At 39.0% G+C, this 27,237-nt stretch overlaps 1 protein-coding gene across 1 annotated transcript; it reads right to left on the reverse strand.

Annotated features, from left to right (window-relative positions):
• Nucleotides 1–208: 208 nt before the first annotated feature.
• Nucleotides 209–25,704, reverse strand: SDHAF4 (succinate dehydrogenase complex assembly factor 4). The gene is made up of 3 exons (XM_028097704.2): nt 25,570–25,704; nt 13,570–13,719; nt 209–4,526 (listed from the first exon to the last, which is right to left on the reverse strand). The coding sequence occupies exons 1-3, from the start codon at nt 25,631–25,633 to the stop codon at nt 4,417–4,419; spliced, it is 324 nt and encodes a 107-aa protein (XP_027953505.1). The 5' UTR covers nt 25,634–25,704; the 3' UTR covers nt 209–4,416.
• Nucleotides 25,705–27,237: the final 1,533 nt, after the last annotated feature.

The following is a 27,237-nucleotide window of genomic DNA, read 5'->3' on the forward strand; positions in this document are numbered from 1 at the left end:
GCATGCTCTACTGAGTCAGCCAGGTGCCCCAATTATGGGATTATTTTTTTTTTAAAGATTTTATTTATTTATTTGACAGAGAGAGAGAGAGACAGTGAGAGCAGGAACACAAGCAGGGGGAGTGGGAGAGGGAGAAGCAGGCTTCCTGCCGAGCAGGGAGCCTGATGCGGGGCTCGATCCCAGGACCCTGGGATCATGACCTGAGCTGAAGGGAGACGCTTAACGAATGAGCCACCCACGCGCCCCTGGGATTATTTTAAAATTAATTAAATATTGCTCAGTTTTCATTCCTAACATGGTAAATATCAATAGATACGACACACGTAAACACAAGTTCTTTGGGGTCCTAAACAACTAAGGGACCTCCAAGAGTTTTAGAGTATAAAAGGGCCTTAAGACCAAAGAGTGCTGAAACAGTAGATTCTGTTACTTTATCTAAAAAGGTAACCTCTAATAATAGGTTGAATATTAGAGGTTACCTTGAATATTAGAGGTTACCTTTTTAATTTTCCATCCAGATTTGGGTGATCAGAGAAGTTGGTTTAGACAGAATATATAGTATTGCCCCCACTGAGGAGAAAAGGAGGGAGATGCAAAAGCAGCATATGTTGGAAGAAGGCCAGAGTCAATGGGAGGGTCAGGAAAGCGGTGTCTTTCTATGAATGAAAGATCTCAAGGAGGAAGACTTAGAACAAAGTCCCCAGAGGACACAGAACCAACACCAAATACTTAATCATGATAAATATTTCTTAATATTCACATATCCCCTCCTATGCATGGATCATTCAATATTCTTTATAATTCATTCATAACAGCCAGTCCTGGCTTAGGGAAGTCAGAGGCAGCTTCAGTTCCAGTGGCTGAGCAGAGGGATGCCTGCCAAAAACGCCCTTCTGGAGCCAGGAACGGCTTGAGGAAGCTTTACATGTCCAGGAATCTTAATTACATCACTCTGTTCACTCCACACCTTCCTGGTCAGTGCCTAGGTCAATGTCTGATATATGGCAAGGTCAGAGCACAACTCATCACAGAATGAATATTTGACTAGATCCATATCTCACAGAATCAGTTTAAATTTAAAAAGGTGAACACTTAGATTTCTAAAGAGTCATCTAGTAATAAAAATCCAGAAAGTGAAGGCCTCATCAAACGTTGGAAGTTCCCTTTGGTTTGCCTGGGGTGAAGTACAGTCACTTGCAATGCATTTAGTCTTCAGTCAGTTATCATTTGGAATTGTTCTCATGTGTAAATCAATTCCATCAGACTTTATGACAGGATGGCAAGGGCTCTATTTCATTCATCACCAAATACACAGAGACTAGCAGAATATCTGAACAATCACTGATTAAATAGAATCAACTGAATGCAGGAATGAACTCAGGCATTCTTCATTTTACTTTCCTTCATAATTGATCAGTCAGTATTGGTTAACAGTCCATTGCCTTGGGGCGCTTAGGTGGCTCAGTCAGTTAAGCATCTGCCTTTGGCTCAGGTCATGATCTCAGGGTCCCAGGATCAGCCCCGTGGCGGGCTCCCTGCTCAGCAGGGAGTCTGCTTCTCCCTCTCCCTCTGCCTGCTACTCCCCCTGCTTGTGCTCTCCATCTCTCTGTTAAATAAATAAAATCTTAAAAAAAAAAAGTCCACTGCCATTCTTATCTTGCACTTGTAAAAATTACTGCCCTGTTCTGAAAGTATCATTAAAATTGCTGATACAAAAAAAAATACAAAAATTTGCTGATTCATCATTAACAATTACTGTTTTCATTGTAAGCCATACTATTCAACCAATGAACATTTGTTATTTATTTGCAGAATATGGCTTTAGGCTGGCTCTTCAAGTTTAGTAATAGGTTAACAGTAGATTTTGACTCATAGTAGGTCACAGCAACTGACATCACAATAAGAAAAATGCTGGACATAATTCAATTCTACCAAAACACCTAAAATGTACAAGCTTCCAGGGTACGAGCCTTCTGTATAAATGTACAATCTATAATTTCCCAGAATCCCCAAGCAATGTAAAATTTAAATGGTTAGGCTATGTTGTACTAGAAAAAGCCACAAGCTTTGTGGCATTTTCTAAAAACCTGTCTATAAGTTGTTCTTTTATAGGCTGTTCTTTTAAAACTATACACATTAGTTTGGGTTCTCTGAGAAACAAATGATAAAATGGGATTAAATGTGATTTACCGGGGAAACGTTTTGAATCATGAAGGGGACAAGTAGGCAGAGTCTGACACCTATGAAGGGAGAGAGAAGGAAAGGAGGATTGGGTAGGAAGAGTCTCAGACAGCAGTACAGTCCGAGGAAAGTACTGAGCCGGCTAATGGGGAGTCCCTGAGCCAATGTCATCCATGAGGGGAGTGGGCAAACATACTCATTCATTGGCTGGGAACAGCCTGGAGGAAGTGTAGCCTCAGCAGGAACACAGGGGTGGATCCCATGGGGCAGCAGCTGCAGTTCTCAGTCAACTCTGCTTCCCATAGGACGAGATGTGAGTGATGCAGTTCCAGTGCTACATCTTTTGGAAGTCTTCAGGTTTTTTTTGTTAATGTTTGATGGACATAAAGACCATAAATGTTTTCATGCCACCAAACTGTACCTATGTATTTGACGGCTGTCATGAAACATGTTACTATTAACAGAGGTTAAGGATTCTATTACCTTAATACAACACTTTGGTTGTTACATATTTTATATTCATTTTTGAAGTATCTAAGTTATCTCTCCTGTATCACATACCACAAACACAGGCAAAACTATACAAAATAATTTGACATAGTACTCCTGGAATGTTAACCTAATAAAAACTTACACTAATGTGGGCTAATTGAAGGATGACTAAATTACAGAATTTTTTTTTTTTTTTTTTAGATTTTATTTATTTATTTGACACAGAGAGAGAGAGAGACAGCTAGAGAGGGAACACAAGCAGGGGGAGTGTGAGAGGGAGAAGCAGGCCTCCTGTAGAGCAGGGAGCCCGATGCAGGGCCCAATCCCAGGACCCTGGGATCATGACCTGAGCTGAAGGCAGACACTTAACTGACTGCGCCACCCAGGTGCCCCTACAGAATATTTTTAAAGGAATGTGGTTATTGCTCAACGGAATACACAGTAACGGCCATTAGAAGAACAAATGTTGACTGGGAGAGAGAGAACCGATACCAAGACTGAATGACAAGGCCCAATTACTACACTACTTAGTTTCTGAGGAGAATACACTTTTAGGAAAGTTTATTCTCTTGTATAAATCTCCTATAATCTTCTCAAATAATATTGCTCTTATAAGTCGTATTACAGCATTATCAGCTCCCTGCATTGTCTTCTACAGACCCTGCAAACCCTTTCTTTCTAAGTAATTTAAGTGTAGCCTGGGGGCTGAAGGTCCAATCTCTGGGACTGAGTAAGGCCAGAGGACAGCATAGGACGCCTCAGCGAGCCGAGCAGTCTCCACTCTCCCTTCATTCCACATCTGTAAACTGCACATGCCTTTTCCTGACCCAGTTATCCAAGGGCCACAATATAAGAGCTTCTGAGTCATCAAAACTAAGCTGGCCCATTTCATCCCCTGCTTTCCTCATATTGACCCTCTGTATCTAAATTTCATGTTTAACAAACTGGTATATATTTCAGCTCAGTTAATCCATGCAAAAAAATCACTAATTTTCCACCTAATGATTTTTTAATGTTACATTCATATAAAACAATTTCAGTTCAAGTATTTCAAACTTGGTTTCTTAATATTTCTCCACAGAAAGCCAGAGTCTTGGAAAAATACATTTAAGATCGAAGGATAGCTAACACACTGAGAGCTATGTGCTATGCACTGTTCCAAGTGGTTTACATGTACTTACTTAAATATCTTCTCACTACCTGATAGGGTAGAACTAGCATTAACTCCAATTTATGCATGAAGATAACTGAGATGTAGAAAAGTTAAATAACTTATCCAAGATCACATGGCTAATAAGTAGCAGAGCCAGGATTTGAACCCAAGTAAACTGGCCCTGGAGTTAGATTTTCTGTTGTTACTGTGGCCTTATCAAACTATAATGTGTTCATTAACTCACATTTAAAAAGTCACTATTACCTAGCATGTGGCAATAAAAATCATTAAAACTTGTATTTACATTTGCATTTTATAAGCAGCTGATTAACATAAACTGAAATGTGATGAAATGAGTTTGTGCTCTAATTGCCATTTATATACTCCAATATATTTAAATTAAATTAATGTGCTAATGTACAACTATTTCCCCTTAATTTATAGCAGCATATTTTCTTTCAGGCATTATTTATGTTTTTAAACACATTATAGAAATTAAATGACTTAAAGGATATACAGAAAGAAAACAACTGGAAATAAATTCAGATGTACATATTCAGAAAAAGATACTGAAGTTAATAATATGTGTCTTAAAAATCAATACAGCGTCCTTTTCGTTCCCAATCTCCATATCGGGTAGGTTCTGGGCCTCTGGGTCCACCTTTTTCTTTGGTAACAGGATTAATGTCATCTGGAAATTCTAAAGAAAGACAGAAGATGCAAAAACAGTAGTCAATAGGGACGAGAAAGGCATTATGGCCAATCCTGAAGACAGGGTTACAGTACATACCACTGACTAGGTTATTACTACACAGCCTTTTAAATGAACTGTAAATGTGGTTCTTTTTCCCAAGTTTGAGAAATCACTTCAGGATACAATTGTCATATTCGATGAACTTTATTACCAAATTAATTACTTAGAATTCCTGGAATGTTCTCAGGTCCCAGTGTGGGGAGTTAGCTGCATATATGCTGGTGGATTGTAAGAGAAGGAAAGAAATGCAGGGAATACAGAGTACAAATCCGTAAGGTTTGAAAGGTCTTGAAACAAGATTACTTTGGCTCAATTTCTCAGTTTTCTTATCAGTAAAATGGGTACAACAATCGTACCTGATTTAGTCTGTTGAGAATTAAACGAAGAAATGCATGTAAAGGATCTAGCTCAGTGCTGGGTACATAAGAACGACCAATTAATTTTAGCTAAGAGGACTCTTGCCCTTCATCATAGGGTTTTGGCTTCAGTAAATGGTTAGCTGATACTGCCATTTATGGACACAACAGATGTTACTATTAATACTGTGTGTTCATAATAAGACCATCCATCTTGAGTCAGGCCCACTTTTGAGTGCTTTATTCATAGTAACTTGTTTTGTCCTCATGATAATCCTATGGGACAGGAACAATTATTGTCTCCATGTTAGAGACGAGGAAAATAGGGTACAAAGAGGTTCAGAAAGGTGCTCCTGGTTACACTGCTACTACTGTGGTAAAACTGAGTTTGAATTCAGACATTCTGGTTGCAGTCTTATACTTAGCCCATAAACTACTGCTCTGTATATGGGAAGAGCAGGAGACGAATCAGCTTTTAGAAGGAACCCCAATTCTTAAGCTGTGTCTCTTTACAAAGCTAAATGAACATCACCAAAATCATGTAGTCCCTCCCTAGGAAAAAGAAAAGAGAGAATTTACCTTGAAAATTTTCAAATATTTATCTATTTTTAAAAATTTTTTCCCTACTGTGAATAAACTCTTCCCCACTTATCATTCTGTTTTCTAAAGAACTCCATCCTTGGACTTCCTCTGAAAGCCTCTAAGGGAAGCTCTTCTGTCTCCCGTTATTTCTGGGGCTCACTGAGTGTCTTAGTCAACTTGGGCCGCCATAACAAACTACCACAGACTGAGTGGCTTCAACAATAGAAATTAACTTTCTTACACTTCTAGAGGCTACGAGTCTGAGATCAGGGTGCCAGCATGGCTGGGTCTGGTGAAGACTCTCTTCCTGGCTTGCAGATGGCCCCTTCTCACTGTGTCCTCACAAGGCAGGGAGAGAAAGACGGCTAGCTCTCTAGTGTCACTTAATATTAGGGCACTAATTCCATCATGGGGCCCCATCTGGAGATGGGGCCTTGGAGAGATAATGATAAACCTAATTATCTCTCCAAGGCCCCATCTCCAAATACCACCACTTTGGGGGTTAGGGCTTCAAATATGGATTTCAGGGAGACACAATTCAGTCCACAGCACTAGGGGAGAAAGGGTCAAGATATCCCTGTGCCTCACTCCTACTTCCAGCTTCTCATTCTCCCACCAAACCTCTATAAGCCTTTCCTCTTTTGAATTCCACACCATTCACTTGTCCAGTGCTTTTTTCCAGTCTGGTAATAAAGACTCTTCTGTCTTCCTGGATAGGATCAGTACTTGGTTCACAGCTTCACCTCTCCCCATTACCCTTCCTATGAACACCCACATTAGTAACCTCACATACCGAGGACACAGAGGACCTTGGTCCTCTTTCCTAGTGGTCTTCACGTCCACTTGCACCATCTGCTTCGATTTCATTATCTCCTGAATATGTTCCTTCTCTAAGTCCCACACTCTTGAGCTTTCTTCTTTCTGACTGGAAGCTTCTACGGAGGCTTTTCCCTCATGTTTCTTTAACCTAATTTTCACCCTCATTATAACCTGCAGTTTTCTGAAACTTTTTACTCTCGCTAGTGCCACCCTGAGTTATGCTGAGTCACATTCTAGACTAATAATGTAAGAGTTTTCTAACTCTTCTGTTTTCTGACTCTCATGACTTCAGCCTAATCTGCACAGAAGGATGAATTCATCTTTCTAAAACAGAATCCCTCCTCCACATTACATTAAGTGAAAGAAGCCAGACACCAGACACAAAAGACTATGTACTGTATGATTTCATTTATATAAAATCCTAGGAAAGGCAAAATTATAGTGATGGAGAACAGATTCATAGTTGCTAGGGGTTGGGGAAATGAGACTAATTATAGAGGCACTAGGGGCTCCTTGTGGGATGGAACTGTTGTATACTTTGTGTTGGTTACATGACTATAAACATTGTTAAAATTCATGGAACTGTTTACTTAAAATGGGTGAATTTTATTATATGCAGATTATACTATAGTAAAGCTGATTAAAATAATCTGCCTTCAAAAGCATTCAGAGCTTTCCTCACGGTCTACTGCAGAAAGCCCATATGCTATAATCTCATCCTTCAGGCCCTCCCAGATTTGAGCCATATCTACCTCTCTGGCTTTAGAGTCTATTAATCCACTATGTACACTCTATGCTGCAGCCAAGCAGGCCCATTGGCCGTGTCTCACAGGTATCATGTTCCCCAGCCTCTTTCTCTCTGACCACACCTTTCTCTTTTTTGAAACATCTCCCCACCATGCCTTTTTTGTTTTTTAAAGATATATTTATTTATTTATTTGACAAAGAGAGACAGCGAGAGAGGGAACACAAGCAGGGGGAGTGGGAGAGGGAGAAGCAGGCTCCCCACCGAGCAGGGAGCCCGATGTGGGGCTCGATCCCAGGACCCTGGGATCATGACCTGAGCTGAAGGCAGACGCTTAACAACTGAGCCACCCAGGCGCCCCTCTCCCCACCATTCCTTAACTACTTATGATTTTATCGTGTCTTTAACCCCCAGCTCAAATGTTATCTCTTTTCTCTATTTTTCTTCTGAACTTTTTTTGCATATCTCTTATGCCAGTTATCACACAACGTCCTATTCACAGTTATTTTTTTTTTAATTTTATTTATTTGACAGAGAGAGAGAAAGAGTGCTCACAAGCAGGGGAGTGGTAGGGCAGAGGGAGAGGGAGAAGCAGACTCCCCGCTGAGCAGGGAGCCCGACGCAGGGCTCGATCCCAGGACCCTGGGATCATGACCTGAGCTGAAGGCAGATGCTTAACCGACTGAGCCACCCAGGTGCCCCTTCAGTTATTTTTGTATCTCATTTTCCTTATTCATCCTTGCATCAGACAGGGTGCTCAGCTGCAAACAATCTTCCTTTATTATCTTAATAACGAAGTCTACTCTCTGCAAAGGGACAACCTATACACTTTTCTTAGAATGACATATGTACCAGAGGCAGGGAGACAAGCCTAGAAGGAAGGAAACAAGGCACACAGACCAAAAGAACCATAGATGCTTGAATTTGGGCTTTACTGGTAGGATGGATAAGAGGAGATGAGTTGACAAATGTTAAGGAGGTGGTATCAATAAGACTAGGAGCCAGGACACAGGAAGAAGCAGGAGTGAAGAACTATCCCCAGATTTCTGAACCTCTGCTTTTGGGCAGAGGTAGAAGAGCTTAAAAAAGAGTTCAGGAAGAAATGGTTCAAGGAATAGGAGGAGGAACTGGACAACGCATAACCAAAACCAAGACAGGAGATTTCCAGAAGCAATGGTTAACAATGCCAAAGCTTATAGACAGTTCCTATAAAATGAGAATTGAAAAGCATTTGCTGGGTTTGGTGATGTTTACTAGACCAGCTTCTAAGAGATGGTATGTTCAACATAAATTTCAGTGATTCAAAAGTTAAGATGAATACCTAGCATTGTATCAGATGATTGCCTTTTGAAATGTACTTTTTTCTTTTTTATTGTATTAAATATATATAACATTTATCATTTTAACCATTTGTAAGTATACAATTCAGTGGCATTAACTACATTCTCAGTGGTCTGTAACCATTACACTATCTATACCCAAAAGTTTTTCATCATCCTCAATAGAAACTCTGTACCCATTAAACAAAAACTTTCCTTTTCCCCCCCTCCCTCAAGACTTTGATAACCTATATTCTACCTTGTCTCTATGAATTTGCCTACTCTAGGTACATAATTTAAGTGGAATCATATTTGTCCCTCTATGTCTAGCTTGTTTCACTAAGCATAATGTTTTCAAGGTTCATCTACATTGTAGCACAATCAAAATGCCATTCCTTTTTATGACTGAGTAGTATTCCACATACCACATTTTGTTTATCCATTTATCTATTGATGGACATCTGAGTTGTTTCTTTTGGCTACTGTGAATAAAGCTGCTATGAACACAGGTACACAGATATCTGCTCAAGGTCCTGCTTTCAATTTTTTTGGATATATACCTAGGAGTAGAATTGCTGGGTTCTAGATCTCACTTTTTTGAGAAATTGCCAAATTGTTTCCCAGAGTAGTTGCATCATTTCACATTCCCACCAGAAACACAGGATGGTCCCAAATTCTCCACATTGTTGCCACCACTTATTTTCCAGTTTTTCTTAAATTGTAGCCATCCTAGTTTGTGTGAAGTGGTGTCTCACTGTGGTTTTGATTTGTAAGGAATGTGATGTTAAGCACCTTCTCAAGTGCTTGTTAGTCATTTGTGTATCTTTGGAGAAACGTATATTCAAGTCATTTGTCCATTTTTGAATTGAGTTGTTTTTGTGGGGTTGTAGGAGTTTTCTACACACTCTTGATATTCTTTGTCAGGTGTATGATCTACAAATATTTTCCACCATTCCGTAGGTTTTCTTTTCACTTCCTTGATAATGTCCTTTGATGTCCAAAATTTATTAATTTTGATAATGTCCAATTTATATACTTTTGTGTTTGCCGTCTATGCTTTTGGTGTCACAACCATGAAACGGCTGTCAAAATCAATATCATGAAGATTTTTCCCAGTGTTTTCATCAAAGAATTTTATAGTTTTATCTCTTAATTTTAGGTTTTTGACATATTTAGAGTTAATTTTTATTTATGGTGTAAGGGTCCAATTTCATTCTTTTGCATGTGGATATCCAATTTTCCCAGCACCACATATAGAAAAGACTGTCTTTTCCCCCACTGAATGATCTTGGCAACCTTCTCAAAAGCCAGTTGAGCATATATGTGAGGGTTTACTTCTGGGATTGCTACTTTTGTGTATGATGTTTTAATGAAAAATTTCCTCTTAGATTTTTGTGCTTGGCTAAAACTATGAAAGAAGAATTTTACCTTTAGGTTATGCTTTTTAAAAGTCTCCATCATTTTGGCTGACTGACTGATCTGGTTATTAGACTGGGATTAATAGTGCTATAAACTGAAATATTTAACTGAATGAACAAAAAGAAAAGCTTTTATATTCTAAAGAGCTCCAGATACAGGTCCCTGTACCCTTTGTTGATATCTTCTTGCCTAGGATGCTTCACTACATGGATGGGTTAACTCTCAGGAGACAAGCAGGGGTGGCATGCCAAAGTTTCAGACTGGTATGTTTACATTTACACTATCTAAAATCATATTTTTTGAATAGCTAATACTTGCACATGTTCCACAATTCAAAGGTACAAAAGAGTATAGAATGAAAATAAAGTAGCACTTTAAAAAACAGAGCTTTAAGACATGAACCAAATTTTGTATGTACTAAATACAAAACAATGTTTAGTCTATTATCCCACCACCCTTCAAAAACCTCTTCTTTCTCCAAACTTCCCCTTCTCTTTCTCCAACCACATGGCTATGGTGAGAATAACCACCTTCACCTGTGACCCACCCCACTGGCCGCTCAGATTGATTTAGCTATAGACACCTGATCTAAGCTTGGCCAATGAGCTCTCTTAAGAAATTTGGACTTAGGGGCGTCTGGGTGGCTCAGTTGGTTGAGTGACCAACTCTTGGTTTTGGCTCAGGTTGTGATCTCAGGGTCCTGGAATCTAGCCCCACCTCAGGCTCCACACTCAGCAGGGAATTTGTTCAAGATTCACTTCCTCTCCCTCACCCCCACCCGGTGTGCTCTCACTCTCTCATATAAATAAATCTTAAAAAAAAAAAAAAAAAAGAGGGCGCCTGGGTGGCTCAGTCGTTAGGCGTCTGCCTTCGGCTCAGGTCATGGTCTCAGGGTCCTGGGATCGAGTCCCACATTGGGCTCCATGCTCCGCGGGAGGCCTGCTTCTCCCTCTCCCACTCCCCCTGCTTGTGTTCCTGCTCTCGCTGTCTCTGTCAAATAAATAAATAAAATCCTTAAAAAAAAAGAGAGAGAGAAATTTGGAATTAGAACTAAACAATTGTATTTTCAGTCTAGTTGCTCTATTGACCTGAGTAGCAGCAAGGAGCAGTTCCTTCCACCCAGTGGACTTAGAAGGGAGTCTGATGACAGAAAACAATGAAGAGAAGACCAGGGACAAGAGAAGGAGGAAGAATATCCTGGTTTCCACATAGTGTTTACTCCCAAGATCCATTTTTTTCCAAGGCCCAGAAGCATCATTGCCCTGGGGTACCCCACCTGTGTACCTTGTAGCCCATAACAACCTGCACTATCTTTTGTTTAAGTCTGCTCAAGTGGTTTTCAACTTATTTGCATCGAAACAGGTCTCAATTCATATACTTTGTCATGTGAATAATGGGGTATAGTAAATAAAACAAACACAGTCAATCATTGTGAGGGGTTTGGAAATTATTTTTTCTAAACCTACCCAAAGTGATGGTCAGTGTGTTGTTGATAAAGAATTATAAACAACATGTTTCTTTCATTCTTTTTTCTCAATAACTAAAATACTTTCTTTGACACTTCAAAAATTAAGAGAAGCTTTATTTTATTATGCTTCACAGATATGGCATTTTTTTTTTTTTTTTTTTTTACAAATTGTGGCATCCCTACTATGAGCAAGTCTATTGGTGCCATTTTTCCAAATAGCATTTGCTCACTTTGTGTTTCTGTGTCATGTTTTAGTAATTCTCACAATATTTCAAACTTTTTCATTATTATTACATTTATTATGGTGCTCTGTGATCAGTGATCTTTGATATTACTATTGTAATTGTTTTGGAGCATCAGGAAACATACCCATATAAAACAGTTGACTGATTAATGTTGCATGTGCTCAGACCGCTCCACTAAACAGTCGTTCCCTTGTCTTTCCCCCTTTTGGACCTCTCTACTCCCTGGGACAAAACAATACTGAAATTAGGCCAATTAATACCACTACAATGGCCTCTAAGTGTTCAAGTGAAAGGAAGAGTCACATGTTTCTCACTTTAAATCAAAAGCTAGACATGATTAAGCTTAATGTGGAAAGCACACTGAAAACCGAGATAGGTCAAAGCTAGGCCTCTTGCGACAACCAGTTAGTCAAATTGTGCAGGCAAAGGAAAAGTTTTTGAAGGAAATGAAAAGTGCTACTTCAGTGAACGCACAAACCATAAGAAAGCAAACAGCTTTATTGCTTATATGGAGAAAGAAGACATCACCACAACATCAAAGAGCACAAGGTGAAGCAACAGGGGCTAATATAGAAGCTGCAGCAAGTTATCCCGATCTAGCTGAGATAAATAATGAAGGTGGCTACATTGAACAACAGGTTTTTCCATGTGGATGGAACAGCCTTCTATTGGAAAAAGGACTTTCATAGCTGGGAGTAGAAGTCAATGCCTGGCTACAATGCTTCAAAGAACAGGCTCACTCTCCTATTAGGGGCTAATGCAGCTGGTGACTTTAAGTTGAAGCCACTGTTCATTTACCATTCCCTAAATCCTAGGACACTTAAAAATTATCCTAAATCTACCCTGCCTGTGCCCCATAAATGGAACAACAAAGCCTGGATGACAGCACATCTGTTCACAGCATAGTTTACTGAGTATTTTAAGCCCACTGATGAGACCTACTGCTCAGAAAAAAAGATTCCTTTCAAAATATGACTCCCTATTGACAATGCACCTGGTCCCCCAAGAGCTCTGATGGAAATGTTCAATGAGGTTAATGTTTTCATGCCTGCTAACACATCCATGCTGCAGCCCGTGGATCAAGGAGTCATTCTAATTTCAAGTCTTATTTAAGAAGTACATTTTGTAAGGCTGTAGCTGCCATAGGTAATGATTCCTCTGATGATTCAGACAAAGTAAGTTGAAAACCTTCTGGAAAGGATTCACCATTTTGATGCTATGAAGAACATGTGTGATTCATGGGAAGAGGTCAAAATATCAACATTAAAAGGAATTTGGAAGAAGTTGATTCTAACCCTCATGGATGACTTTGAGGAGTTCAAGACTTCAGTGGAGGAAGTTAACTGCAGATGTGGGCACAGCAAGAAAACTAGAACTAGAAGTGGAGCCTGAAGATGTGACTGAATTACTGCAATCTCTTGGTAGAACTCCAACAGATGAGCACTTGCTTCTTATGGATGAGCAAAGAGTAGTTTTGTGTATTGGAATATACTCCTGTGGAAGATACTGTGAAGACTGTTCAAACGACAACAAAGGGTAGACTATTACACAAACTTAGTTGACAAAGAAGTGGCAAGGTTTGAGAGGATTGACCCCAATTTTGAAAGTTCTACTGTGGGTAAATGCTACCAAACAGCATCTCATGCTACAGAGAAGTCTTTCATGAAAGAAATAAATCAATGTGGTGAACTTCTTTGTTGTCCAATTTGAGAAATTGTTATAGCAAGCACCACCCTGATCAGTTGGCAGCCATTAACACTGAGGCAAGTCCCTCCATCAGAAAAACATTATGACTCACTGAAAGATCAGGTGATGGTATTTTTTAGCAATAAAGTATTTTAAATTAAGGTATATATATTGTTTTTTTAGACAGAGTGCTATTGCACACTTTACAGTCTGCAGTATAGTGTAAACATAACTTTTATACATACTAGGAAGCCAAAAACAGTTATTTGACTTACTTTACCGCTATATTTGTTTTACTGCAGTGGTCTGGAACCAAACCCGTAATATCCGTGAGGTAAGCCCATACTCACTTGTCAGTGGTTCTTTCTCTAAATTAGAATCTTCTGGTGCATCAAAACGACCTTCTGGTAACTTTGGCTTCTTAAGAGATTGTCTGATGGGTTTGGATTTTTCTCCTTGAGAACTAATTTTCCTCACAGAATGACATAAAAGGGGTGATCCTGGAGAGTGGAGACAGTGAAAAATTAGGAGCTGTTCTTTTACCCTACTTTAAAAAGTTAACAGTTTTATTTGTTTTTAGTTTATACATTCACATTTATCAAAGTACAAAAAGTACAAAAGGACATACAGTGAAAATTCTTCCCTTTATCTTCCAGACAGGCACTTCCCTTCCTCAGAGGCAACCAATATTATCAGTTTAAAAAGAAGAGCTTTAAAATAAATTAGTTAACCATTATCAAAATTGTAAAAACTTATACATAAAATACTGATTCCTGTGTGAAGCAATGCCCCAAATACCAGAAATCAGATGATTAAGTGTTACTAAGTAGTACAAAGTTTTAAGGACAATATTTATTATTTAAATTACAAGAGATTGTTATTTAGTATTCTTATATTTGAATCCTAATCACGATTCTCTTTTCCTGCCAATTAAACTTTTAAAAAATGTATCGGGTATTTACAACATACAAATGAGATCACTTTCTCCATAGTCTATATAGAGAAAGCTAAATTCCCTAAACTGCTATGAAAGTTATCTGACCCTCATTAAGATCATGTTCAATAAGTGCAAAACCACCCTGAAAAAAATGACTTCAGGGTTGGGTTTTGAATTTCCTAAAGGAATGGCTTTAGAGGCAGACAGAGTTGAGGACCAATTCCAGTTATACTACTGTGGTAAGCGGAATAATGGCTTCCAAAGATGATCGGAACCTCATACCCAGAACCTGCGAAGAGGTCAGGCTCCAGGGTAAAGGAGAATTTAGGCAGCAGTTTGAATTGAGGTTGCTAATCAGATGACCTTAGACTAGAGCAATTACCTTGGGCTATCTGTGTGGATCCACTGTAATCACAAGAATCCTTAAAAGGGGAAGAGATAATTGGAAGAGAGAACCAGAGGGATGACAGCATCAGACAGCCTTAATGGATGCTGCTGGCTCTGAAGATGGAGGAAAGGAATTTCAGCAGCCTCTAGAAGTTGGAAAAGGGAAGAAAGAGATTCTCCCCCTAGAGCATCCAGAAGAACACAGCCCTAACACTTTGATTTCAGTCCAAAGACTTCTCACCCATTTCAGACTTCTCACCTCCCCACTAAGTTTGTGACAACTGGTTACAGCAGCAGTAGGAAACTAACAGTTGTTTGACCTTTGTCAAGTGACTTACCCTTTCTAACTCTGTTTCCTCCCTGCTAAATTGAAGGTAACAGTACCTATCTCATGAGTTACTAAATAAATTAAACAAGACAATTCATGCAAACCTTTTACCACTGTGATAAATTTTATCTAATATTATCATCATAGTATTATCTGCAAGCTCCTAGTAGCATTACATATAATTAGAATTTTCTTTTATTACATGTATTTTATTCATATTCTAGCTATCACTACATCACCCTGCCATCTGCTTTAAAAAATTATATATAGGGGTGCCTGGCTGGCTCAGTCAGTTGTGACTATTGATCTCGGGGTTGTGAGTTTGAGCCCCATGTTGGGTACAGAAATTACTTAAAAAATTGTATCTATACACACACCCATACATACACACACAAATATATATGCACATAAATATTTGTACATATATATATATATCTCTTTTTATACATACACACCCTCCACAGCCAACTTGGAATTTATGTAAGACTTGTTTGTAAGATTACATAAAGTTAACGCTACATACAAACTGTATTAACAATTTCAAAATAGTGTATCAGGCTGTTCATTTGCATATCTATCTACTGCATATAGCTCAGGGAGCAGCAAAATTCTTGTCTGAATGACCAATTAGAGTACAAACTACCATTCTCCCACAAATCCAAGAGCCCATAAAACACGAGGATTAAAAAAATAAATACATAACTGAATGTTTTAATAAAGCTATGACAATGATCTACAGAATTAATATAGTTTTCTCCCATCTACATGCTCACTTATATAAAATACTTCATATTTGTGATAAAAATTTCTATATACATTAAAATAAAAACAGTTATTTATTTAAAATTTTTACTTACTTATTTAGACTACAGACCATTTTGCCTTCAAACTCCCACTTCAATACCTAAGAACATATTGTATTTTTTCTTATGTCCTCAAAATAATATTTAAACATACACTAAAAGGCTAAAGAGAAAAACCTGCAATAATATCTTACAAGGTAGCATTTATATTTAAGAAATGGAAAATATAGATATATGAGTTTCTGATTATATTATTTCATATAACAATCTGATCTTGGCTTATTGTGACTATTTAAAAAATATTATATTGAAAATTTTGGTGAACACAAACCATGCTCAATTGAAAGATATTTCCAGTGCAAATCATGTGATTTTTGTTAATTAGTCACTTCTTATCTGAAGTATAGGATTCTTTAGAATGTGACATCAATATATCCCAATTTAGGAAGTTTAGCCAACCTCCACAATAGAAACTTCTGTTCATTAATGCCCAACTATCTATCCATCAACAAATCACAAATTTATAAAGCATGAAAGGTTGTTTCTAAGTCATGATAATTCAGTAATAATTAATATAGATATACAGAAAGAATTTTAATAGTTACAAATTAGATTCTAAGTGTGGACAGATTTTTCATCTATTCCGGCTAATGACTAGATTCTACATCTGGTTACTAAGCAAGTCTGTCTTACTGTACATCAAATAACTCACTCTGAAGCCTAAAAATCAGCCAAGTATTTAACAGATACCAGTAGCCACCTGCTACTATGCACTCAGACTCAATACAATAAATTAGCACTTTCTGTTTTAGGTTTGGTTTTGCAAATCAAAAAAAAAAAAATCTAACTCAAAGCTTGAAATGATATTCAGTGTAAAAATTAACCTTGGTATGGTCCAAATCTGTAGAAATTCCTAAGCATTTACACAAAATCATAAAAATGGCACAAAATAGTCTCAACTACCAATTATAATGCAGACAAAATCTGAAGCTAAAATTTTTGCCTCTTAAATGATGCATATATATGTGTTAGATGTCTGCTATGTGCCAGGCTCTGTACTAGGGGCTGAAAACATGACACCTCATTAAACCTCACAATCCGATGGGGCAGGTCTAACGGTCTTTAATTTACAGTAATTCTGTTCAATTTGAACAAAATGATTTTCTGAAAAAGTGACATTAGGTAGATGTGGTGGAAGCTGTCTCAAGTAGCCACTTTTCCCTTCTTCCATTTGGTTCTAGATTCTCACTCCCACCTCATTTGCTATTAAGCTGAGCACCAGGCCACTTGCTTAGAGATGACATTTCCCAGCCTCCCCTGCAGCCAAGCAGCCACGTGTCCAAGTGGTGACCAGTGGGTTGTGACTGGAAGTGATGTGTGCAAATTTTAAGTTGCCTCACTTTTGCAACAAGCTAATTGCTCTGGATTTCTTTTCCCATTTCCCTGGGTTATAATACAGACATGGCAGTGAACCAGCTTCAACCATACAGATGTGGACGAAACCCAGGGCAAGGTGACACTTATTTAATAACTTATATGATATAGACAGTGCCCATTCAGAACCTATGTCCAACCATTCAGAAGAGACACAGGTTGTAAATATCTAGTAAAACTCAACTCTTGTACGTGGGGCTGATCAGCGGCACTGCCCTACACCTGGTGGAGCCAACAGGATGAAAAGAACACAGACTTGGATGGAAAAGAACTCTGTCAAAGCAGAGTTGTCCTCCCCGTCCCGTCAGCAGAACTGTTACAGCAGCTTGGCCCTTTCCTTCGGTAATACGAGGGACAAGTAAAAAAAAAAAAAAAAACTTGTAAACTAAGGGAACTAGAATCACACATGGGTTCCAATGCCACATTTAGCAATGTGACTGATCCTAAGAAGGTTACTGTATCTCACTGAATCTGTATCCCCCCCAGAATGGGGTTACTTCTACTTACCTTGCAGGCTAGCTCAGAGAAATGACGTAATGTGTATGTCTCTATGTGCACACTCTGAATGGAATAACTTCAGCCTAATGGTAGGACACAGAAGTCAATGTGCAAAAGGGTTTTTGGAAAAGAACAGGAATATGAGTGTACTGTGGGAAAGAGAGAGGAGCAGCAAAGGAGCAGTTTGAGAAACTAGTCCGTAGGTCTGGCCTTGAGTACTTCTGAAGGAACTTTATCGTAGAAAAAAAGGTTACAAGGAAAAGCTAAAAGACCAGTATTCTCAAAGGACTCTGAGACCATGGAGGCCTAAACAGAACTAATTCTGTACACAGGTAACAGTGTGACAGAATGGGGAGGAGGAGAATTCCTCTCATTTCTGTACCATACAAAACAAGACAGGGGACGCTGTGCCCTTTGGCACCCACACACTTTATAGTTTTGGAAACAAGTCCGTGCACAGCCACCTGGCAGGGTGGTGGCAGGGAGGCACATACAGGTAGCTTGAAGGGCAGGTAAAAAGGGTCTGTCGGATCGTAAGGATTAGCAAAGGGGTGAAGGGGAGCCCCAGAGCCACTCCTGTGGATTCTGCCTATCAAAGAGTAGGTACTAAGCAACAGTAATTATAGCTGATCCTTGAGCAACACAGGTCTGAACTGCACAGGCCCACTTATACATGGATTTTTTACAGTACAGCACTGTAAATGTATTTTCTCTTCCTTACGATTTTCTTAATAACATTTATTTTCTTTATCTTACCTTACTATAAGAATACAACATATAACACATATAATATGCAAAATATGTGTTAATCATCTGTTTATGTTATCACAAGGTTTCCATTCAATAGTAGGCTATCAGGAGTTAAGTTCTGGAGAAGTCAAAAGTTATACATGGATTTTTTATGGTGCAGGGGGTCAGCCCCGAACCCTTACCGTGCTCAAAAGTTAGCTGTGTCTTAATGTTCGTATTACATTTTGGCCTTCAGCAAGCTTCTGACTACCTCAACTGCACGGGCAATACCTGAGAAACTTAGAGCAAAAATCATCCTTTGAGAAAGAAGGAAATCACCACCAAACAGCCCATGTCTTCTTCTTCAAGGGGTCGTTTGGCCTTATCCAAAGCCTATTTAGAATTCTGTTTACAAGTACATTACAAGCAAGAAGATGACCTTCTGAAAGAATAATAAAAGCAAAGGAAAAAAGACTGAATGACCGTTAAATCAAAACAACAAATAACTTTTCAGAACTTCTGTTTCTGGCAATTTGATAAATTAGAGATGCCTAAAAACCTATAGCTATAAAACATCTAAAAAGGTTGAAAAAATATACAAAAATCTCTTAATCAAAGAGCCTTTAAGAAAGTATAAAATGATAAACTAACAAAGCTGTTCAGTGAGGTCACCAAACACTTAAACCATTACATATCCTGTGTCTTTCTCACCTAGAGCTGGGGTACAGAGCTTCCAGAACAGCAGAGAGAGGAGTCTGCTGAGCCTGAGCAAAACAAAAAGCCTATTAGAGGCCAGGACTCCGGGAGGCTCAGCACTCAGAAGAGAAATTGAGCCTGAAGATTTTAATGTGCATATAAAACACCTGGAGGATCTTGTTAAAATGCAGACTCTGAGTAGGCCTGAGTGAGACCTGAGAGTCTGCATTTTAACAATAGTCAGGTGGTGTTCATACCGCTGGTCAAAGGAGCAAGGAGCTAGAAGCAAACTTCCAGTTAATGAAGAGAACAGTTAAGGAAGGAAAATTATCCATCTCAACCTTGGTTTTAAGTGGAGATGAAAAAAAAAAGAAGCCCTTATAGAGATTTTGAAACTACTGGCTGACCACACCTATGTTTATGCCTGATTACATACTATCTGTACGGTCCAAAAACGCCCAAGGGGAGCATCTTATATAAAGTGGACCCAAGTCAAGGTGAAGTGCTCCAGACACAGGGGAAGAGCAGAAGCAAATCCTCTGTGGAGAAATACCTTCTCAACTCATGTCTCATGTTAAGTCTCAAGAGAGAATCCCAGTAAAACATTTGAGGAAACAAGCCATCACAAGCAAGAGTCAGTGAAATCAACAAATACGACCAGACCATAAAGATTTGACACTGAAATCACCGAAATCAGAATATAACTATTTAATGTGTTCAAAGAAAAAAAAGCCAAAAAGGAGAAATGAGTAAGACTATGAAAGGCCAACTTAAAACACAAAGAAGTTTAGAAATGGAACAATTTAAAATTTAAAACTCAATAAAAGGGCTAAATAGCAGAACAGATACAGCTGAGAAGAGAATTTGTGATCAAGAATTAAGTTCTGAAGAAATTATGCAGGAAAAGGCATAGAGACAAAGACGAAAATAACCAAAGTAAGTTCAAACTATGGAGGATAAAATGAGAAGGTCTAACAAATGTTTGTTTAATCATAATTCCACAAGGAGATAGCGGAAAGACCATGAGAAGTACAACAGACAGGAATCGGCAGATAGAGGAAGCACAAAGAAATGCCAAATTCAAGGGGGAAAAGTACATCTGAACACAAGGTAAAATAAACAACCCCCAACAAGAAAGCCAGATCAAAGGAAGATCCAAGAAGAAGCCAGATAAAAGACAGATTACTAATGAAGGAACATTAGTAATAACAACTTTAGTAATAAGTAAAATAACTTCCCCATAGCCATAATAGAAGCCAGAAGATAGAGCTATGAGAAAATGATACACCCACTAAAACCACCTTTCAAAAACAAAAAGTAAAAGAAACCAGATTTTCAGATTAAAAATAAGACCTACATCAAAAAGAACACTAAGAAACTTTATCACAAAAGTCATGAAAGAAACTTCTAAGCAATTTACTTTAAGAAAATGATCCCAAAAGTAAAGTGTGAGATAAGAACAGAGAGAAAATGAAAGTTTTATTGACTGTATAAAACCGTAATAGTAACTGCGATGTGGGATTATCAAAACCACAATCCTATCCCAACATATACACAAGAATACACACATATACACACCTAAAAGGCTGAACAACAGAGGTAGAGGATGAGTGAATTCAAAGCATTTTTACACTTTACACTGTTTAGAAGGTGTTAACTTTAGATTTCCTTAAGTATGCATTTAGATTTCAAGGGTAACCAATAAAAGATAACGTATATCTTCCAAACCAGCAGAGGAAAAAAAAAAAAAAAGAAGAAAATATTTAATTCAAACCACGTATGACAAACAGAAGGTGTAAAAAGATGGTAGAAATAAAGCCAACTATGTCAATAATTATGGTTGTAAATGGACTGAACTCTCCAGTTAAATGGGTATAGACTGTCAGACTCCAAAAAACAGAACAAAACAAACAAAATCCAGGGGCACCTGGGTGGCTCAGTCGTTAAGCGTCTGCCATTGGCTCAGGTCATGGTCCCAGGGTCCTGGGATCAAGCCCCACATCGAGTCCCACATCGGGCTCCCTGCTCGGCAGGAAGCCTGCTTCTCCCTCTCCCACTCCCCCTGCTTGTGTTCCCTCTCTTGCTGTGTCTCACTCTGTCAAATAAATAAATAAATCTTAAAAAACAAAACAAAACAAAACACAAAATCTAGCCACATGCTGTTCGTATAAGCTCCACTAATTACCATGTTTCTTTAAAAAAAAAAAAAAAGACCAGTGTTCGGAACTGAAGATTTGTGTCCCCTTCACCACCCCCATTTATATGTTGAAATTCTAAGACATCATGTTGTGATATTAGGAGGTGGGGCTTCTTTGAGGTAATAGGGTGGAGCCCTCATGAAGGGGATTAGTACCCTTTTAAGAAGAGATAGGAGAGCCTGCTGTGGCTTTCTGCTCTCTGCCATCTGAGGAGACAGAGGGCAGCCATCTGCAAACCAGGAAGCAGGCTCTCAGCAGAGACCAGAAGTCCTGGCCCCCTGATCTCAGACTTCCCAGCCTCCAGAACTGTGAGGAATAAATGTTTGGTGTTTAAGCCACCCAGTCTATGGTATGTGAGATGCACGTTTCCATGTTTTTAGTTTTGTTTTAAAGAGAGAGACACACACAGAAAATGGAAAGAAAATAACCATAGTTAGAGAAGAAAATGATAACATAAATAAAAGACATACGAGTGAGATAATCAACAAAAGCAAGAGTTGGTTCCCTTAAAAGTGAAGTCTTTGATTAGGCTAATAAGGAAAAAAACAAGAGAAGGCAAAATAAATAATATGAAGAGACTACATAATTATAAATGAGAGCAGACATTTTTTCAAAAAGGGAACTTTATGTCTATATATTGAAAGCATGTAATATTAACAATTTTCTAGAAAAATTTAACTTATCAAAGCTGACTGAAGAGAAAACCTGATGAACAATGCAATAACCGCTAAAGAAATTAAACCAGTAATTTAAAATCTTCCCTCAAAGAGTAGACAGTTTTATACTTGAGTTATACCAAATACTCAAAGAATGAGTAATTTCGTTAAACAAAATATAACAAAGAAGAGAAAAGGGTGGTAAGAGTCTTAAATTCACTGTACGAGGCTAGAATAACTTAAGCTTCAACCAGAAAAGGAAACTGCAAAAGAGGAAAATTATAGGCCAATTTCTTTTTCGTTTTTTAAAGATTTTATTTATTTATTTGACAGAGACACAGCGAGAGAGGGAACACAAGCAGGGGGAGTGGGAGAGGGAGAAGCAGGCTCCCCTCAGAGCAGGGAGCCGGATGCGGGGCTGGATCCCAGGACCCTGAGATCATGACCTGAGCCGAAAATAGACGCTTAACCAACTGAGCCACCCAGGCGCCCCTACAGGCCAATTTCTACACAAAATATTAGCATACCAAATCCAACATCACATTAAAAATATAGTCATCATGATGAATTTGAGTATTTTCTAGGAATGCTAGAGTGATTTAGCATTAGAAAAATCTACAATTCACCAACTCACCAGATTTAAAGGAGAAAAATGATATAATCACTCCGAGAAGACGAAGAAAAATGAATTCAGTAAATTTCAAGATTCAATCTTAAAAACCAGACAAATACATAAACAACAATAAAAACCCTTCTAGACATAGCATAGGACTCTGTTAACGTGATAAAGCACATCCACAGCTGTGACACTTGAATACGAATGCATTCCCATTAAAATTACAAAGAAGGTATCATCACTTCTAGACAACATGTTACTGGAAATCTAAGCAAGACAGAAAAACAAGAGAAAAGAAAAAGATATAAATATTAGAAAGTGAGAAACTAGATTTTCATTACTTGCCGTTAAGATGAGACCGTCTACCTACCAAAATACCCTCCCCACCTAGCTATAATAAATTATTTAAACTAATAAACTAATTTAGCTAGGTTATAGGATACAAAAGCAATAAATAAGTAAACTATGTTTCTATGCATAAGCAGTAATCACAAAATGACAATTTAAAAAAATAGCAAGCAGTGTTAATCAAATCCCAAAAGGAACTTTTTTTTTTTAAGAATTTGATATGGAAAGCAGATATGTAAGAATAGCCAAGGCACTTCTGAAAAACAAAATGGGAGGATTTAACCTATTAGATATCAAGATTTATTACAAAGGTGGGACTCCTGGGTGGCTCCGTTGGTTAAGCGTCTGCCTTCGGCTCAGGTCACGATCCCAGGACCCTGGGATGGAGGCCACATCAGGCTCCTTGCTCAGCGGGGAGCTCAGGGGGGAGCCTGCTTCTCCCTCTGCCTGCCGCTCTCCCTGCTTATGCCTGCTCTCTGACAAATGAAATCTTAAAGAAAAAAAAAATTTATTACAAAGGTATGGTTATTAAGACAGGTGATATCAGCACAGGAATAGACAAATAGATCAATGGAACTGAAAAGGGAGCCAAGAAATAAACCCATGCCTATATGCTTATGTGAACTTGACTGAAGACAAGCTGGCATTGTTATCAGTGAAGGAAAGGCCCAATATATGGACCTGGGACAACAGATTACTGATGTGGAAAATAAATGAAATTGGTTTCCTGCCTCACATCATACACAAAAATCAATCCTGGTAGAATAAAGGCTTAAATATAAAAAGCAAAACTATAGACCTTTGCGAAGAAAGTACAGGAGAATAGGGTAGGAAAGGCCTCCTGAGACAAGATCACAAAGCACTGACAATAAACAAAAGAATCAAGACATGATGACAATTATGATTATGTGTTCATCAAAAGACACCTTTAAAAAATAGGTTCTTTCGAAGCTGTGTGATTGTATACGCAGATCCGTTATTTTATTCTGCTGCTGTTATATAGTATTAAAAAAAAAGAAACCCACCATGGAGTGACAAAAACACCCCCCAAACTGGGCTATTTGCCACTTACATAACTAAAAAAGGCTTAGTATTGAAATATATGTAAAGAATATAAGTAAGACAAACAATCCATTAATAAAATGAAGAGATTTCACCAAAAAAAGCTAATAAATATTTGAAAAGAGGTTTAACTTCTCTAATTAGAGAAGTTAACACAGGAAAGTAATTTAGCTAGGATAGTGGATATAAAATCCAGAAGCAAAATCATAATGACATACCATTTCAACACCTTATTCACACAAAAATGAAATTTTCTGATGATTAGCAATGTTGACAAGTATGTGAAGCAACAAGAACTGATGTTTCTGCTGGTAGGAATGTAATTGCTGGGAGGAATGGAAATGCCTTCATAACAGCTTGGCATCGTATTATAAAATTGGAAAGGCCTATACCATATGTTCCAGGAATTCCACTCCTTGCATTACAGCACCCATAACAAGAATGTGTAGCAGCAGCCAATCCTGGTGTTTCCAGAATTACCCAAATGTCCACTGGGAAGAAGAATGGAAAAACTGTACCATATATTCTCACAACTGAATGATTAACTACAACCTCACACATCAATATAGATGAATCTCAAAATACAGTGCCAGTTGAAAAAGGCCAGTAAAATAAATACAAACGGTAAGAAGCCATTTCTATGAAGACCCAAACCATGTAAAGTTACAACTGCATCAGGAAGAAGCACCCAGTAACTGCTTGGTAACAGAAGTATTCTATTTCTTAAACTGGAAAATGAGTTCATAAAAGGAAGATTTGCTTCATAACTTACACGTGTATCATACATTTTTGGTATCAAATACTTCGTAAGTTGTTAACACAAGTGAGAAAGGGATGGTGAATGAACACACAACAAAATGTACAGTTATTACTTTGGAGTTGGGATAAAGTGAGACCTTCACTTAATTATTCACTCCTGGACCATTTAAAATGTTTACAATTAACAAGTAATATGTTTGGGGAGAAATGATTACAGAAAACAAACTGCATAGAAATCTGGGGCCCATTACTATGAAGGGCAGTAATTCTGTTTTCAACTTACACATTTTCTCCGGGTTGTCCTCAATTAAAACTATGCTTAGCATACTTTATGGGTAAGTCTAAAATGCTGAGAAAGTCTGCCAACAAAAATGGGTTAAAAAACGCTGGTTTTTACTCAAAGCATGCATACTTTCTTTGTATTAACAATTCTTGACTTCATCTAATTTTTATTATACTAATTTGCTACTTTGACCCACCTCTGCACTTCTCCAATTTTTTAATACTGTACACTGCCACAAATCCTTTTTGCTGTAAGAGGCATACACGGATTTTTTCTTCCACGAGCACCAAAGAGTAGTGCGCCCTGAGAGCTCCCAAGTAAACAACCCCGAACGTTCGCTGCCCTTCCTAACCAGTGACCGGAAGGAAGCAGGTGCCCGGGCTGGAAGGGCTTGGGTGATCTTCTAGCCCTAGTCCGACCCCGGAGATCCGGGATGGTGAAGGGACCTGTCCAGGACCAAGACGTGGGTGGCCGAGCCGAAAAAGAGAAGCTCTGCAGCACCCGGCGCCTTTAGACGCCCGGGACACACGCGCCTTCCCCCGAGGGAGGACTTTCTCGCGGCGCCGGGCCCTCGCGACCCCGCCCGCGACCTCGGCCCCGGGGCCGGGCGCCTTACTTGCCGCTCTCCACGCGGTGGCCGGGACGCAGCCAAGCAACTGAGCCAGCCTTGACACAGACATGGTGCCAAATCCCACAGCGTCCTCGTGGGCCCAACAGGGAGAAAGCGGGGAGTCAGCTGCACCGACCGGGGCCCAACCCACAGGCAGGGCGGAGCTCTCGTGAGGTGGGGCCTGCGTCTGGAGGGGCGGGGCCTGCGCGTGGCCGGGCGGGGCGGGGCTTCCGGAGCTCTTCCTCGGAATCCTTTCTCCTTTCCCAGGCTCTCTGTAGGGGAAGGCGCGTGGAGGGCGTCAGCTTTCTCGCGAAGAACCACTCAAACTACCCTGACCCGCGTGTTGATTAAAATCCCAAATCACGGCTGAGGTTGGATGAGGGAATAATTCCATGTATGCCTCTTAATCTGAGGCAGAGGTCTCTTGAAAGATCTCTTTTATAGCACACAAAGGCGAAGAACCTTTTACTATTTCGCCTGTGTAATAATAGTCTTCTTTCCTTTTTCACTTCTCTTTTATTTTTTAAATATCTGGTTGTTCAGTGAACTCCTAATTTGTCAGTTCTGACTCATTGACCAGATGACCTGAAAGATGACAGTTTTGAGTGAAGAGCAGAGCAAGACAGGCTTGCCATCTGGTCCAGGTTGCAGTGGAAGCTCTGCCAGTTGGCCCATAAATTCCAACAGTTCCAATGACGTTTGGAGCATATGTGGCAGATCAGGAGGCTTTATGTAACTTGTGGAAATCCTTACAATCACAGTGCAGGTCCCTAGATTTTTATTTTTTTTATTTTTCAGAAAAGTTCTTGGCTATTCGGCGCTGGTAATGTCTGACAAGGTGACATTAGGTGGCTTATGCAATCTGAGTTTCTCATCATGAACTGGGAGTTATCTGATCCTCCTAGATAAGGAGTCCTTTTACTAAAAGTATTATATACAAAACAGGGCCAGAACCAAAACCCAAGCAGTTTTCATTAGCAGTTAGCTCCCACAAATACTTTTGACCCTTAGTTCGTATCTACAGTTTAATGATGAGTTCCTTGTGACCAGTTGACTGAGGAAAAAAATTCAAAGCCGGATTATGGATGGCTTTGCTCAATATACTAACTCAGCTATCAGTGGACTGCCTTGGCATTTAGAGCCCCATTTAACAGAGACGCTCAAGGAACAGCAGAGAGAGTTCCTCTCAGAGGCTAGAACTTTATCCTGTACTCTTTGCAGGGAAGGGTATGTGGCATGAGATAAAGATCTACATAATTTCATGGGCACTGGTTTAGTCAAGTCTTGGTCAGGGACTGGGACTATAAAGGTTTTGGAATAGTTCTTTGGAATAGGACCTCTAAAAATTGCCCCAAAACATAAGAATATTTGGATCTCATTGCTCCCCACCCCCCCCAAAAACCCGCTCCCATTTCAGAAGGGCTCTTAATCAGAATAAGATTACTGTGTTATCTATTGCTCCATAACATATTAAACCAAAATTTTGCCTTAAAATAATAAACACTTATTCTGTTTTTGTGGGTCAGAAATGCTGGAGCCAGTGTGCCTGTGGCTCTAGGTCTTAAGGGAGGTTGCTGTCAAGCTCTTAGCTGAGGTTCCAGTCCATATGCAGGCACAACTAGGGGAGGATCTGCTTCCAAACTTACTAGTACCATTATTGGCAGGTTTTAATGC

Source organism: Eumetopias jubatus, unplaced genomic scaffold, assembly GCF_037043125.1.
Source record: "Eumetopias jubatus isolate StellerSeaLion01/CBP00866 unplaced genomic scaffold, mEumJub1_p1.0 scaffold_6, whole genome shotgun sequence".
NCBI classification, from domain to species: Eukaryota; Metazoa; Chordata; class Mammalia; order Carnivora; family Otariidae; genus Eumetopias; species Eumetopias jubatus.